An 18232-nucleotide genomic window follows, 5' to 3' on the forward strand; every position below is an offset into this window, starting at 1 on the left:
AAAATGAAGGCAAACAATGATGACAAGGCCATTTTAACCTCATTCTCTTCACCTCTCTAAGCCAAACTTTCCTCTCTCTCACTGAGATGATCTGTCACTGTAATTAAATAAAACTTTAAAAAGAAAAATATTTTAGGTAACTTTTTTTTTTTCTGGTATATCTCTTCCTAGCAGTCATCAAGAACGCTCTGGTTGCAAATATTCAGAACCAGTCATTTTTGTGTATTTATTATATACTTTTAATTTTGTATTATGAAAAGTGTTTTTAAAGGATTCTAAGATTTTTTTCTTTCTTGGTCTTTATTAAACTTGCTACTTTTCTCATGCTTTTCATATTCTGTGATTTCCTGTAATGCAAATGTTACTCTAACTTTTTCACCCAAAAACTAGTGGTAATGTTTGTTTATACTTATTAAAGGCCTGCTTTTTAATGGTGTAAGACCCCGTTTAAAAAACTAATGATTTGATATAGTCTTCAAACTATTTTTATTTCTAAAAATGCCTTTTGGTTATTCAAAGGATTCAAAACTAAACTCTTCTGAACTAATGTTTAAAATGTTCAAGACAATCATATGAATGGACTTCATTTTCTATTACTGTAATTTAAATAACTTTGAGTTTCCAGTAGGGAAAATAAGAGGTGTTTTCTTCTTATAATGTTCATTTGGCATGTCAACACTTTCTTTTCTGTTGTTGTTGTTTTTTGTTTTTACAGATTCACTTCAAGCTCAGCTTATCAATATGGGTGTTATTCCTACCTTAGTGAAATTACTGGGCATCCACTGCCAAAATGCAGCTCTTACAGAAATGTGTCTTGTTGCATTTGGTAATTTAGCAGAACTTGGTAAGTCTTAGTCATGAACCACAAATGTAATTAACTTATTCATGTGCTTACAATAAATTTTTCTTTAGATATTAAGAAGCTAGAAATCCACTTAGATTGTATTAATTTTTTGAAGCATTTGAGATATTTGCATCAATATTTTAAAAAGTAAATCCAATTAGATCTTATGATTACATTGTTTATAATGAGAGCTATTTTGTTTCCCTAATAATTTTATGTATTAGTGTTTAAAGCTTACATTGTACATTATGTAATAGAGTTGAATATTTAAAATTGTCTCCACATGACTTTAATATTTTTACATGAGGGATGGCAATTGTATATCCGTGGGTAAAAATAAGATTGAAATGTGTTGCATAGTGGCTCATGCCTGTAGTTCCAGCACTTTGGAAGGCCAAGGTGGGTGGATTGCTTGAGCTCAGGAATTCAAGACCAGCCTGGGCCCATCTTTACAAAAAAACACAAAAATTAGCTCGGTGTGATGGCTTGTGCCAGTAGTTCTGGCTACTCAGGAGACTGAGACAGGAGGATTGCTTGAGCCCAGGAGGCAGAGGTTGCAGTGATCCGAGATCACACCACTGCACTCCAGCCTGGGCAGCAGAGCCAGACCCTGTCCCAAGAAAAAAAAATTTATTACATTTCATATAAATTGCATGCTTCTCAGGTAAAGAGGAATCTAACAGACTAAGGTTCTTCATCCTCTTTTCATAAAATCTCAAAACATCACAGAGGACTTTTTTCTATGAATGTATGTGTTACAGTATTAGAAAACAAAATCTGTGGAAGCCTTGAAATTCAGAAGGCAAACAGAACCAGACCAATGATGGAAACACATCCTAGTCATAACACAGAGGAGGATGATGGCCTCTGTACCTCCATCTCTTTTCATTTTTCTCTTTGTTATGGATTACCGTTTCTTTCTTCTTCCCCCTACCCCCCGCTTCTTATCTTCCTTCACAACTCTAGGTCTGAATCTACTCCACAATCATGTTAATAATAAATTATTATGGGCATAGTGAAATGAAATGGTGTTTTGTCATAGCTAAATACAGTAGTTACAACATATCAATTCTGCTGCGTACCACATTTTATAAATAAAAGCACAAAGTCACTAATCTTGGTTTTTCTAACTGAAAGCTCATCTTGATTTTAATATTTTACTTTTGTTTTGTCTTCAAGCAAAGGGAATAGAAATTATTTATTAAAGATATTTAGTAAAAGTCGTTCTTACTTAGTGGGTCATATCCTAGTATTTGTGAATGTTTCTCATTTTCTCTCTTCATCTGTTTTTTCTTTTTTATGCTAGCCTAATTAACACATTTTTTCTGTCATCCAAGTGAGACTAAGAATAAAAGAACATTCATTTAGTATTTGACAAAGTTATTCTTTTCTGTGATTAAAATGGAATGTAGGAGTTTGTGTTCAGTATGGTTGGCAGAAATAAAACAGAAATTGTGTTATAATCCCATACTGATAGTGTAACAGAAACATGATTGGTTCAAATCTTTCTTCATTTGCCTTTGGTTTTATGAAAATCAAAGAGTGCAGGTCCTTCGCTGTTACATTTTAATGTGAGTAGTTTCTAGAACAGCACTGTCCAATACAGTAGCTACCAGCCATGTGGCTTAATGGGCATTGAAATATGAAGTCTCAATTGAGATGTGTTCAGTATAAAATAATCAATTTCAAAGACTATGAAAAATATAAAATATCTCACCAATATTTCATATGTTGATTGCATGTTGACATGATAATTTGAATATATTGGGTGGAATAAAATATTAAAATGTTTAACTTTTTTAGCACATCTTACTAGAAAATCTAAAATTATATATATGGTTTCATTTTTGGCTCTCATTATATTTCTGTTGGACAGTGGTGCTGTAGAAAATGAACTGCAACAGAGTCATCCTTCACCCTGTTAAGGCCCCTCCCTTTTGAAGTTTTAGGAGAGTACATGGAAGAAAGCAAAGATTAATGAAATTTATCTCACCTAACTTTAAGGGAAAAGTCAGTACCAAGTAAGGAAATTACAATAATCCTTGGATAGGTTGTGCTGAATACGAACTTACATAATTGTAGTTGTTTGCTGGGGAGTATTTCATCTCTTTTATGGTTTTGTGTCTAAATCTTGTAAATGCTTCAACATCAGGAACTGTGCAGAAATCCTGCTTGACCTCGTGAGAAGAGAGTTGTTGTTTGTTACCCAAAATAGTCATCATCCACCTCTCAAATGAGAGTCAAGGAAAAGTATTAGTCATTATTACCTCCTCTTGTGAAAAGAACGTAACAAGAACTGTGGCAGTGGAAGAGGGTGGGCTTTGAGTTTAGTCATAGGAGTTACAGGAGTCTTTTAAAACTTTAAAAAACTTATTCCATGTAGTATGTCCATATAAGGAGTCTTATATTTTACAGTAAAAGAAGATCTTGGATCTGTATCAAACCTTACTCAGCTTTACAGCACCCCTATGAAGTAACTTTGGGCCTAATCCTTATAGTTAACCCAACCCTGTGATTTATTTAGTAATACTAATTTAGGATCATACATACAGTTGAGAGCTTCTTTGAGAAGAAAATTCATTTATCTAAGTTATGAACACATGAATATCAAAGTATTTTAGAGTTCTAAGACAACTTACATATTTGAACCCCAAATACTTCAATATGTAAATATTGGTATAACTCTTGCTGTAAGACATTATAATAATATAAATACAAAATATTAACATTTCTCCAAAAATGCCTTGCATAAACCCAGATTCCAAATTGCTCACGTTAGGGCAGTAGTTTTCAAACTTTTTGACTATGGCCCATAAGAAGAAATGCATCTTCATATCATCACTTACTGTATTACACACCTGAAACTAAACAATACTTATTATCCTTAACATATTCAGTGTACTCATCCTAAACTGATTACATGACTTGTTAGTGGATCTCTGTCTGGCATTTGAAAAAAACAGCATTATAAGATTTCTATTATTCATAAATCATTTGGAAAGCAGTTTTTTGTATTAGAGAAAAATAATTCTTGATATACATTCTTTTTAAAAGAGAACTTGAATTCTCACACAAAGCATCTTTAAGTGATAGTTCAAATAGTTTCATGTCTGATTTTAATGTCCAGAGTTATTTTTACTATGTACATAATAGGCTTAGCTTGTCTTACAAGTTTAATGAAAACTTTTGGTTGGTTGTTGTTGTTTTTTTTTTTTTTTTTTGGAGACAGAGTCTCACTCTGTTGCCCAGGCTGGAGTGCAGTGGCGAGATCTCGACTCACTGCAAGCTCTGCCTCCCAGGTTCACACCATTCTCCTGCCTCAGCCTCCCGAGTAGCTGGGACTACAGGTACCCGCCACCACGCCTGGCTAATTTTTTGTATTTTTAGTAGAGACGGGGTTTCACCGTGGTCTCGATCTCCTGACCTCATGGTCCACCTACCTCGGCCTCCCAAAGTGCTAGGATTACAGGCGTGAGCCACTGCTCCCAGCCTCAACTTTTAAAGTAATTAGGCAATTAAAAATTTTAATGGATATAACAAATTCTCAGTGATTATGTTTGCTTTGCTGAGTATTTATAAAAGTTTTTCTTAGATAATAAATACATACTTGCTAACTGATGTTTTAAAGTTTCCATAATGTATACCATGCCAGCCTGTGCTTTCTCACTAAGCAGTGTTTTTACTGAGCCCTGTGAACGCTAGAGATACCTGCAAAAGTATTGTTGGAAGAGTCAAAGGCAGGGAATGGTTTAATATTTAATTCAATCATTTTATCCTTTGGGAAAAAAGTGAAAGGTTTTTCAAAAGCTAAAACCCCAGAAATAAGCAGAAGTATTTGCCCTGTAACTGTTGGTCAACTCTGTTAACCAACCCTCTTTAAACATAAATACTCTTTAGGATAGCCAAAGTTATCAACCGTCCACCTCTTATACTTTCCAGTCTTACACTTCTTTTGGGTATCTCAATGGATAGTGCTTGGCACATATTATTAAATGAATAATAATATGAATGCCCAGATCAATACTGTGATATCTGCAACATTTGGGAAATGGGAGTGTATTAATCCATTTGCACTACCGAAAAAGGAATGCCCAAGACTAGGTAATTTATAAAGAAAAGAGGTTTAATTGGCTCATGTTTCTGCAGGGTGTACACTAAGTGTGGTGCCTGCATCTGCTTCTGGTGAGGGACTCAAGAAGCTTGTAATCATGGCAGAAGGTGAAGGGGGAGTAGACGTGTCACATGGTGAGTCAGGGAGCGAGAGAGAGAAAGGGGAGGTCACAGACTCTTAAACAACCAGATTTCACATGAACAAACTCACTTATCACCAAGGGGATGGTACTAACCATTCATGAGGGACCTGCCCCCATGATCTAATTACCTCCTACCTGGCCTCACCTCCAATATTGGAAATTACATTTCAACATGAGATTTGGAAGGGACGAACAGCCAAACCATATCAGGGAGTTTTAATTGGACAGATAAATAAATAAGGAAAAATAATTTGGGGATAAAAGCAGAGCACTGTATACTGAGGGAGCCCTGACCTGGTAGGAGAGATAAGAGGTAAGTAAAGAGTTGCAAAAACAACCTTGTTTACCTTGCTGATTTCTCTGGTATACAGAGAAAACATGCCATTGAAAAACTGCTTCCAAACACTTTGATACGAGTTGCTGTGTTAAAATACCAGGTTTGTTTGAGAGGCTGCATAGACCACCTCTATTCAGCCTAGTCTCCCCCAATCTATGTTAAAAGATAATTATGCACCCAATTTAGGTTCATACTCTAATTTCAGTGGTTACTGCCCTACACCCCATTTGAAGGAAGAAAGGATAAAAGAAAAATAAGTTTATCTAAGACTTCTCAAGTTTATATCATGAGTCTGTTTTGCCCATGTAATAACTAGGCTATATACATCAACATGTGGAACATGTATGCCCCAGAATAATGTTTCCCCTTTCAGAGTGAGCTTTCTTGCCTGTTAACAAGTACTGTATTTTTATTGACTCATGTAAATATCAAGTGTTTAAAATTCATGTCACATACTTCTGAATATGACATATTACTAAATGCTACAGTTACTTTTCGTCAATGTTTTTAATAAAAGTGTTAAATAACAAATTTGTGTACTTTTGCTCACTAGTGATGAAATGTAGTAGCTTAAAGATGAAATGGAAATAATTTAACAAGTGCAGTCTATTTCAGAGTTGGGACAGAAAGGAAAATACAGCTCTGCTTTATTAAGCTTCATAAATTTTATAGGATTAAAGATGTTTTCATTTTTTCCATAATAATGAAAACAGATTGTTTTCCTCCTGATTGTTATTTATGCACACATAATGTTAAAGAGAAATTGGCCTTTAACCCAACACTCTTTAATATAACCATGGAATTTTTTTTTGTTCTCTTCGAGTCCCAATTAATGTGTGTACATAATTTTTTATACTTAAAATCATAGCATGAATATGGTTTTAAAGTATGCATTCTTATTTAACATGGAATAAACAGAATGAGACTTCGCCTCTTTTAAAATTTTAGTTGGAAACTAACTAAAACTCTACGGTAAAGAGATTTCTTCTTAAAGGCTTAAGACCTCAAGGATTGGGAGCCCAAGGCAGGAAGACTGATTGCAGCAGGAATTTCAAGACCAGCCTGCGCAATATAGTGAGACCTCCCCCCTACCCATTCTCTAAAAACAAAAAGCAAACAAACAAGAACAACCTCAAGGAATGGGAATAACAAAGAAAAGCAGGAGAGAGGATTGTGCAAGAACATCTTGGGACCTGGGAAGAAAGGCAATAACTTACATAGCAAACCTTTGACATCTAAATCCTGGATAAGAAACCAAGAAACCCAGTTTACATTTCACAATCTTCAAAGAGCTTGGGATTTGGTGGCATCAAGATTTCTAGACCCTCTTTCCCCTTCACACCTTGTGATGACTACCCCTTGCCTATCCAAGGAGAATACTATGCTTCTTGTCAGGATAGAAGAAAAAGAGAGGGTTTCTTGATGGGGGATATCACACTAAATTGAAGTAAAAGGTACCACAGTACCAATCCATAAACAGGTTAAGTGAAATCTGAATGCTGAGAACCACAGTTTTATTGCTCTATTTGTCTCCCAGAACATAGACTTAAAGTTCTTTATATTGAGGGTTCTCTACAAAAGGCCAGCAGATTACCCTATAGGGAATCTTGCAGTCAACAAGACTACTCATACTCATAGCTCCTAATCAGTTTTTTTTTTTTTTTTAGTTCCTAACTTCATCAATGGCAGACAGCTCAAGAGGTGAAGGCAACCTCTAACATGGAAGTTAGAGAAAAGCAACAGTACACTATTCTTAAGGAGAACAGAAAAGAGCTTGAGCATTAAGAACAGTTGCTAAAATGAAAGACAAAAACTGGAGAAATATTTGTAAAAGTAAAGCAAAAAAATAAAATAAAATAAAAAATATAAGAGGATCAGACCAAGAGTGTTAGAAAAGTTAACAGGAGGAAACTGCCAAATAACTCAAGTATCACAGAACTGAAATACAGAATTTCCTACATTGCAAGTATCTGTCAAATAAATGTCCTAGTGAATGAAAATACACCCAGACCATAGCACATCAATGTGAACTTTTACAATGCTGAGGACAGAACATCTTACAAGCTTCTAGAGAGGATAGGGGAAGTAAAGTTGAATGAAAAAGACCATGATTCCGTGGACATATGTCTCAAAACAACATTGGCAGCCAGAAGAAAATGCAATATTGCCTTCAAAATTTTCAGGGAAGCCAGATCAGTTAGGCAAGAAAGAAAGAAAGGGTGTCAAAGTTGGAAAGGAAGAAGTCAAATTGTGCCTGCAAACATAATCTTATATCAAGAAAAACCTATAGACTCCACCAAAAACCTCTTAGAACCAAAAAATGAATTCAGTAATGTTGCAGGATACAAAATCAGCATACAAAAATCAGTAGCATTTCTACACACACACAGTAAACTAGCTGAGAGATCAAGAAGGCAATCCTATTACAATAGCTATAAAACATAGAAGTAAACTTAACCAAAGAGGTGAAAGACCTACAAGGAAAACTACAAAACACTGATGAGGGAAACTGAAGAGAATACCGACAACTGGAAGAACATCCCATGCTTATGGATTGGAAGAGTTAATGTTGTTAAAATGGTCCTACTACTGAAAGCAACCTACAGATTCAATGGAACCCCTGTCAAAATACCAATGATTTTTTTCTTTTTTTTTTTTTTTTTGTAGAAATAGAAAAAAAAAGTAACTTAAAGTTTTCATGGAACCACATGTAAAACCCAAACTATAAAACTAGTAGACAAAAAAGAGAAATGCTTCAGGACATTGGTCTAAGAAATGTTTATGAGTAAGACTTCAGAGCACAGGCAATATAAGCAAAAATAGGATCATATCAAATGAAAAAGCTTTTGCAAAGCAGAGAAAACAACAGAGTGAAAAGAGAGGCTACAGAATGGGAGAAAATATTTGCAAATTATTCATCCAACTGGGGATTTTTTCCAGAATATCCAAGGGACTCAGACGTCTCAACAGTGGGGTCTCACTCTGTCTCACAGGCTAGAGTGCAGTGGCCACCTTAGCCTCCCAAGTAGCTGGGACTATAGGCACACACCACCATGCTCCATTTGTTTTTGTATTTTTTGTAGAGGCAAGGTTTTTACCATGCTTCCCAGGCTGGTCTCGAACTCCTGGGCTCAAGCAGTCCACCTGCCTCAGCCTCCCAAAGTGCTGGGACTAGAAGCATGAACCACTGTGTCTGCCCCAATCCTGTTTTTAAAATGGGCAAATTATCTGAACAGATACATCTCAAAAGAAGACATACAAATGACTAACCAATGTATGACAAAATGTTCAGTATCACTAATCTTCAGGGAAATGCAAATCAAAACAATGACATATTATCTCACCTCAGTTAGGATGGCTATTATTAAAAAGACAAAAATTAACAAATCTTGGTGAGAATGTGGAGAAAAAAGAACTCGTACACTGTGAGAGTGTCAACTAGTACAGCCACTTAGGAAGGTTTCTCAAAAACCATAAATGGGCCCGATGTGGTGGCTCACACCTGTAATCTCAACACTTTGGGAGGCAGAGGCAGGAGGATCACATGATGCCAAGAGTTTGAGACTAGTGTGGGTGACATAGGGAAACCATCTCCGCAAAAAATTTAAAACTTAGCCCGGCATGGTGGCACAGGCATATAATCCCAGCTACTTGGGAAGGTGGGGTGGGAGGATCGCTTCAGCACAGGATGTTGAGTAAGGTTTCAGTGAGCCATGATCACACCACTGCACTCCAGCTTGGGTGACAGAGCAAGACTCCATTTCAGTTTTTTAAAAAACATAAATAGAACTACTATATGATCCACCTGTCTCCTTACTGAGTATTTATCAAAAGGGAATAAAGTCAGTATACTGAAGAAACATTACACACCCGTGTTTATTGCAGCACTGTTCACAATAGATGTGGGATCAACCTAGGTATCTAAAAACATGAACAGGTAAAATGTGACATATGTATATACAATGGAATACTATTCAGCTGCCAAAAAGAATGAAATCCCGTTGTTTGTTTTTGTTTTTGTTTTCTTTGCAATGACATGGATGGAACTGGAAGACATTATGTTAAGTGAAATAAACTAGGAATAGAAAGTTAAACACTATGTTCTCACACATGTGGAAGCTTAAAGTTTTTTATAGAAGTAAAAAAAAAAACAAAAAACAGGATACTAGAGGTTGGGAAAGGTAGAGGGAAGAGGAATAATAGGGAAAGATTAGATACAAAAGATACAAAATTACAGCTAGATAGGAGGAGTAAGCTTTAGTGTTCTGTACCACTGTAGGATAACTACAGTTAACAATAATATATTACATAGTTTCAAATAGCTAGGAGGAGAATATTGAATGTTCCCAACCCAAAAGTACTTGAGATGATGAATATGCTAATTACCCTGATCTGCTCACTATTCATTATATGTAACATCACAGTGTACCCCATATACAATTATTATTTGTGAAATAAACTTTTTTAATTTTTTGAGGGAAAACGACTTCCAACATAGAATCCTATACTCTGTCATACTATCAGTCAAGTGTGAGATTATAATAAGGATATTGTCACACATGAACATCTCAGAAAGTTTATTTCTTAAATACTTTTCCTCTGGAAGCCACTGGAAGTTCAGTTCCACCAAAACAAGGGATTTAAATGAAGAAAAACTACATAGGAACTGAAAACGAAATCCAACAGGAATCCCAAGTATTACAGTGATGTTATTGTCCCAAGTGGCATGTTTTTAAGGAGCAACCAGACCAGGTTGGGTTAGGTCAAAAAACTGATGGGATGGTGCTTGGGAGAGTTCTTACAGGAAATGAAATTGATTAATATCTAAAGTGAATGTATTAAGAGAAGATTAGACAACTGATGGAGTGTTGGGAGTTGCATTAATAATAAGCACATAGAAAACTACTCAAATGAGAAAACACTATTCCAGGAAGAATGAATTAGTGTATTGCTGAAACACAACTAGTGATATAAACAAAATTACATATAATTAGAAAGATGGAGAGTATGATGAACACAGGAAAGAAAGAAAACTAATGTTCATTTTTCATAGTAGAAATCTGATGAGAAATACCAATTTTTAGCAGTACAAATATGTAATTTAGATATATGTAAGTAAACAGTATGAATTAGCTAAAAGAGCTTTATGTATTTGTGAGGAAGAATAAATGGAGGAGAGGAAACTGGAGTCTGCTGGTAATAATAATATTAGGCCAACTCTTTAAATTCATAGAGTTTTAATAAAAATAAAACCTTAGTAAAAGAGGCTTCTTGCCAAAGGCCTGTTGAGGGTCCATGGCACTTAATTGATAAATATAATGTCCAAATTATACTTCATGCTGTGTTTTCACTCTATTCACCTGCAGGTTAAGTACAAATTTTGTTCTGTAATTCCTGTATTAATAATGATGCATAATTTCCTTGTGCTGGCAAACAGAGCCTGAGTTACATAGCAACAATGATTCGGTTTCCTTTTATTAAATGTTTGGAGGAAAAGAATGTGGATTAGAAGGAATAGAGTGCCAACACTATTCTTTTAAAGAAGAGTAAAAACATGTAACTAGATGAATAATGATGTCTGTATACTTTACGTATGATTTTATGTTTTTGAAATTCATCTCACTTGGACAATTCTCTGAAGCAGAGGAATAACCAACAAAGTTCCAGGGATAAATCATCTCTACTTATTTTTTATTTTATTTTTTTCTTTTGGGGACAGAGTCTCACTGTGTCACCCAGACTGGAGTGCAGTGGCATGATGTCTGCTCACTGCACCTCTGCCTCTCAGGTTTAAGTGATTGTTGTGCCTTAGCTTCCTGAGTAGCTGGGACTATAGGTGCATGCCACCACGCCTGGCTAGTTTTTGCATTTTTAGTAGAGACGGAGTTTTGCCATGTTGGCCAGGCTGATCTCGAACTCCTGGGCTCAAGGGATCTGCCCACCCTAGACTCCAAAAGTGTTGGGATTGCAGGGACAAGCCGCCATGCCCGGCCTCATCTCTAAATGAAACCTCCTCTTTGGGTGGAGTGTACTGACATTTGCTGAATATGATCTCTGCGAGTTTCAGTATCTTACCAGAAAGACACCCTACCCTTACTTTCCCCGCCTCCCTTGGCATGTGAAGTAAGAGCTAAAGCCGTAGTGTTTTATGGCATTAAAGAATCATACTTAAAGTCTTGGAGTAGATTTTTATCATTTTGGAATAGATCCATTGACATGTGCACCAAAGCAGTGTAATAAAATGTTGATCAAAACTATATTTAACCATATTAATATGTGTTTCTCCTCTTTTAAAATTGAATTTGCAATATATTTTACTTGATAGTAACACAAGAGATTTACCAGAGACTAGCAAGTGGAGTGTAACCCTTATAATTCATTTACATGTTCATTTAGTTACTCATAAATTACTTCATTTTGGACACCTGCTTTATACCAGGGACTATCCTGTGCACTATGTTTCTGGTGGTTGAAGCAGTATGTACTGTCATTGCCCTCAAGGAGCTTATAGTTTAGTGTGTAAGATGGACATTTATTTTTAAAATAGTTTGCAAATAAACTACCGTATAATTACAATTTATGATGATTGCTAGTATGAGAAAGTAACAGAGTAAGGTAAGGGACTGATTTAAATTAGAAGCATCAACTCTAGGTGGGAAAGATCATTTTCAGACAATATTTTCAAAATGTCTACCTCCCACATACATATTATACAGTAGCTTTCTCATGACGCTGCTGGAGGATGCTGCCACCAAAACAAAACAAATGAAAGAGAAAAGGCATAGATAACAGGATATCTAATACAGGAAGGAGAGAAGTGATCCATCAAGATAATGATAAGGAGAACCCAGGATGCCAGCTGTGCCACCAGAGAGACCAGTATATATTAGATTAGGTCAGAATTCACTGAAAGAAATTTCTAGAAAAATTAATAGGATAATGCAACCAAAGACATTGAGAGGAGAACTGGAGAGAAATGGAATGGATTTGGGTTGGATTTTGGAGGTAGATTGGTGGACCTTGGTGATTGATTAGGTGTGGAAGTTGAGTGATAAATGAGCTATGACTGCTAGATTCCTGCCTATTCAGATAGATGTAGTGTTCATATACTGAGTTGAGGAACACTGGAGGAAGATGATTTCAGAGTATGTCGAAAGCCCCTTTTTGGTATTGAATTTAGAATGCTAGAGAGATACTCAAGTAGAGGTGTCAAATGGGCAGTTAAATAAATAGCCTGATGTCCAGAAGAGGGTTGTGAATATTTATGTTGTATAAATATCAACACAGAGATGCTGTTTGATGCCATGGAAGAGAATTAGCCTCAGGTGAGAATAAGGGCTGAGAACGTAAAGCACAGGACAAATCCTAAGGAACTAGAATTTATAGAGGTCTTGTGGAGAAGGAGGAACGATTATTAAGAGATTCCTGAGTGTAGAGGCAGGTAGGCCAAAACTAGTAGATTTAGTAATGCGTATGAGTTGAGAGAGTACAGGCAGTGTATATAGACAATGTTATCAGAAACTTGTTTGTAAAAGTGAAAATGAGATTGAATGGTAGTTGATAGAGGTTGATTGGGGGAGGATGTTTGTTTTAAATATATTTTATGTGAGAAATACCAAAGTATATATAAATGCTGATCAATGGTGAGGCTCTAGGAGAGTTTGGAGATGCTGAGAGGCAGGAAGGAATGAAACTCCAATTACTCATGCAGAATTAGTCTTCAATAGTAGATACGTCAGGACCAGGGTAGAAAACATGGCACTTTAATGATACTAAAGATAAGTCACCTTTAATTCGTCCATATAGAATATAATGTTATGAGAAATTTTCGTCTTTGACTAAAATCCTTAAAACTGAATTTATGACTTAGTAATTTTATTGTTGCCGTGATTACCTATATGCTATGCTAGAGGACCTTTTTTTATAGCCCAAATGTAATTAGGTCAGAACATTTTCTCTAAAGCCTTAGACATTTTTCCTTTTCAGGGACATTAAAAATGGATTTGATTGTTCCTATATTTGAAGAGTGTTTGTATTTATCAGTAATGGTACAAAATGACCAAGTATTGAAAGTAATAGAAAACAGTTTCTGGGCTTAATTTGGTTTAAGTTTTTCTTTTTTATTTTACAGAGTCAAGTAAAGAACAGTTTGCCAGTACAAACATTGCTGAAGAGCTAGTAAAACTCTTCAAGAAACAAATAGAACATGATAAGAGAGAAATGATTTTTGAAGTTCTTGCTCCATTGGCAGAAAATGGTGAGAAAAATAAATGCACCTTTGGATTTTCAATCATGAGTACTTTAAATTTTTTTCCTAATATTATTTAATTGCCAGCCATTTGACTCAAAACCATTCTTTATTAGTGATATGTTTTATTTTGCATATCTCTAACTTTCGCTATGTTATCTACTCCATAACTATATCTACATTGGCCAAAGCAACTTTCCAGGTTCCTTTGATTTTAAAATCTTAGAAAAGATACTTCTGTAGCTAACACATTCTTGTGCCATTCTGGAGAAGGCAGCTGCGAGGCTGACCTCTACTTCTATACACTTGTAAAGCAAAGGGGATAAAAGTTGGAGTCTCAGGCCTGCCAACAGCGAAGATACTGGTTAATCACTCTCTTCTTTGGGCACAAAAATCTTAAGAGATGCATCGCAGAAATGAGAATGAATCAGAGGAAACAAACCATTCCATATTAGTAATTTTTCAAATATAATGTCTAGCACATACTCAAAGAGGATCAGATGTTAATACATGAGACAAAACATTATAAGCAAGAATAGGCAGCAAATCTTCAGATACTGGAATTATTAGACACTGATTCAAAACAGGTATACTTATTGTGTTCAAAGAGGTAAAGGCAAGCTTAAATAATTTAGAAGGATACTGAAAACTATTTTTAAAAAGTGACGTAGCAGATTTAAGAATGAAATAAATGGAAATTTCTGAATTGAAAAATACAACCAAAATTAAGAATCCAATGGGGGGTTTAATAGCAGATTTAATAGATACTGTTGAATTAAAGAACCAGTGAAGTGGAAAATGGGTTGGAAAGAAATCCAATATGAACTAAAAGGAAGAAAGAACCTATTTACATAAAAGAGAATAAGAGGTCAGAGGATAAAGTGAGACATTCTCATATGCATTTTTTGGAGACCCAAAAGGAGAGTAGAGAAGGTGGAGAGGGGAGTGTGCAGAGGCAATATTCGAAGAAATTTTGGCAGGGAATTTATCAGAAATTATGAAAAATGCAAAGATCCAAGAAACCCTTTAAACTCAAAATATGATAAACAAAAAGAAATCCACATCTAGATGCCTCATACTGAAAATGTAGAAAACCAATGACCGAAATCATTATCTTCAAAGTAACAACAGTTTGTCTGACAGCTACCTTCTCAACAGCAACTATGGAAGCCAGATGTTATAAATGTGGTTTTATCAGAAGGAAAGTGATACAGATGCAGGGAAGAATAAAGACCAAAAAAACCAGTGAATATGTAGGTAAATCTTATGAACATTGAATATATTTGAAAAATAACTTATTGTGAAGTTTACAATGTACATTTATATGATTTAAAATATACCACAAACTGAGCATATAAATAAGAAGAGAGGTAAAAGGAGTTAGAGTCCTAAGACACTTGTGTTATCTGGAAGACTCTGGTTATTTAGTCACTTCAACTTTTAAGGTGACTACTAAAGTAATTTTTTAAAATCATGTATAACTACCAAACAACCTGAACAAATGGATGGGACTTATAGAAAGATTTTTTAATACCCTAGCAATGCAAAACAAGAAAAAAGAAGAAAGAAAAAGGAACATGAATTATAGAGGACAAATAGAACATAAAAATGCAGTTTTAAGACACAGTATTTGAGTAATTACGTTAAATGTGGCCTAAATGCTCTAATTAAAAGACTATTTGTCACTTGTGTTTTAAAATAAACAGTTATACTATATAAGCAATACTTACTAAATAGGAGATTTAAAATATTGAGAATAATAGGATGGAAAAAATGTACCACTGAAACCTAAAGAAGGCTGGGGTAGTTATATTAATATCAAGTAAAATATTTTAAGATGAAAAGACTTGCTAGAGATAAAGAGGGTGACTTTAGTAATAAAAGATCCAATTTACCTAGAAAAAACATGACCATCATACATTATCCCAAAACATACAAAGCAAAAACATTCAGAACTATGAAGAGAAATAGACAAATCCACAAAAATTGTGAGAAATTTTAATACCTCGTTCAGTAATTTATACAATAAGAAGAATAAGGTTATAGAAAATTTGAAAATGATTAAGACAGTTGATTTAATGGACTTATTTTAGAACACTTCAACTACAGAGTTCTTTCAAGTACATATGAAACATTTAAGAACATGTATACTTGTCATGAAAGAAAGAAATTTTGAAAGATTGCTATCATACAAAGTATTTCTTTGACCTAAGTGAGTTGTCTAGTAACCAATTATAAAAAGAAAACCAGAAAATCTCTGTATGTTTACATAGTAGGAAATATGCTTCCAATACCTCAGAGGTCAAAAAAGAACTGTAATGGAAATTAGAAATTTTTCTAGTAGTGAAAATGAAAATAGTCTTTCTCAAATCTTACATGATATAAGTAAAGCCCTATTCAGAGGGAAATATTTTGCTCCAAATGCTTTTATTAGAAAAGGAAAAGAACTAAAATCAATGAGCTCAGTATTCATCTCAGGAATTTAGGGGAAAGAAAATATAAACCCAAAAACCCAAAAGGTAATTTTTCAATCCTCACCTCCCAATTTGTGTGAATATGCTCATAGTAGTCTCTGATAATCTTTTGTATTTCTGTGGCAGCAGCTATAATGTCACATTTATTGTTTCTGATTGTGCTTATTTGAATCTTCTCTTTTTTTTGTTAATATAGCTAGTAGTCTATTAATTTTGTTAATCTTCACTTGTACTCCCTAAATCTACAAAAAAAAAAAAGTAAGTAGTTAACTGGAATAAAATACAACAATGTTGACAAAATCCACAAGTAATATATATTCTTTTAAAAAGCAGAAGAAAAGATAGGGAATCAACCTAAGTGTCCATCAGTGGATGAGTGGATAAAGAAAATGGGGTGTGTATACACACACACACACACCATGGAATACTACTCAGCTATAAAAAAGAATGAAATAATGTCTTTTGCAGCAACTTAATTGGAGGGCATTAATTCTAAGTGAAGTAACCAAATGTCACTTATTCTCATAAGTGGGAGCTATGCTCTAGGTACACAAAGGCATACAGAGTGGTAGAATGGACTTTGGAGACAGAAGGATGGAGGGAGTGAGATGAGGGGGTGAGGAGTAAAAAACTACTTTTTGGGTACAGTGTACACTATTCAATGACGGGTGCCCTAAAAATCCTAGACTTTGCCACTATACGATTCATCCATGTAACCAAAAACCACTTGTACCACTAAAGCTATTGAAATTTTAAAAAATAATAATAAACAGAAGGAAGGAAATGTAAAGAGCTGAAATAAAATGGAAAACATACAGTGCAACACAAACATATAATTGCTACAGTTGAGTCTGAAAAGACATTGGAATTGATAAACCCCTAGTGAGATTCATAATGAAAAGAGAGAGAAAGCATAATTAACCAAAATTAAGAATGCAAGAGGAGGAGACCTTACCACAGGTCTTACAGCTATTAAGAGGATATTATGAACAATTTGATGCCCATGTATATGTGTATGTATGTGTGTGTGTGTGTGTATATACACACACACACACACAGGAATATACACACACACATCCTATATACACAGGAATATATATATATATACACACACACACACACACAGGGATGTTCAGAGCAGCATTATTTATAATGAAAAATTGGAAACAACCAATATCCATTAACAGAATGAATAAATCATAGGATATTAATATAATGGAAAAATATAGAGTTATGAAAAGGAATGAAGACAGCTATAACTATTACTGTGGATGAATCTCATAATGTTGAAAGGAAAAAGCCAACACTGAAAAATACATATTGTATGATTCAGTTTATATAAAGTAAAAAAAAAAAGTAAAACTAAATTGAAGTTTTTAGGAATTATTGTTTACTTGGTAAAACGATGAAAGTATAGAAGTGATTACCATAATAATCAAGATGATTTGAGATGAATGAAGGAAGGGGTTTGTTATCAGAAACAGAAATGTAGAGATAGGCTTCCTGAGTTGTTGGTAATGAATTTCTTGATCTAGGTGATAGATCCATGGTTATTTGCTTTCTAATAATATATTAAACTTAACTTGCATGTTTTATGCACTTCTCTGCATTTGTGGTTTTCTTCCACTCTTTAAAAAAAGTCTTAAAATACCTGTATATGATGCATTTGTGATACATACATGTGTACATTTATACATGTGTGTGTAAACAGTGGTGATAAAGATACATGTTTATCTTGAACAGAATGGTTTTGGTAAATGTGCTGGGCTGTCTGCTTTGGCAGAATGTGTTGCTAATCCTATTTAAGGTAGTTTAAGCCTTCCATATATTTGTTTTCAAGTATTTGATTTCAGTCAAATTATGAGAAGAGATCATCTGTAAACTTTAACATTGACACATTTAGGCTGGGTGTGATGGCTTATACCTGTAATTCCAGCACTTTCAGAGGCCAAGGCAGGAGGATTGCTTGACCCCAGGAGTTCAAGACCAGCCTGGGCAACACAGCAAGACCCTATCTCAAAAAAAAAATTGATTAAAATTTTAAAACTACAATATTGACACATTTAAAATTTCTTA

At 34.6% G+C, this 18232-nt stretch overlaps 1 protein-coding gene across 7 annotated transcripts in view; it reads left to right on the forward strand.

Annotated features, from left to right (window-relative positions):
- The window catches only part of RAP1GDS1 (Rap1 GTPase-GDP dissociation stimulator 1), a 172645-nt gene that overhangs the window by 125496 nt on the left and 28917 nt on the right, over nt 1-18232 (forward strand). For all 7 annotated transcript variants that reach the window (XM_007999316.3, XM_007999318.3, XM_007999319.3 and 4 more), the window contains 2 exons: nt 716-844; nt 13566-13691. In XM_007999316.3, the coding sequence (XP_007997507.1) occupies nt 716-844; nt 13566-13691 (255 nt within the window). The remainder of the gene's footprint in view (nt 1-715; nt 845-13565; nt 13692-18232) is intronic.

This window comes from Chlorocebus sabaeus, chromosome 7 (genome assembly GCF_047675955.1).
Source record: "Chlorocebus sabaeus isolate Y175 chromosome 7, mChlSab1.0.hap1, whole genome shotgun sequence".
NCBI lineage: Eukaryota > Metazoa > Chordata > Mammalia > Primates > Cercopithecidae > Chlorocebus > Chlorocebus sabaeus.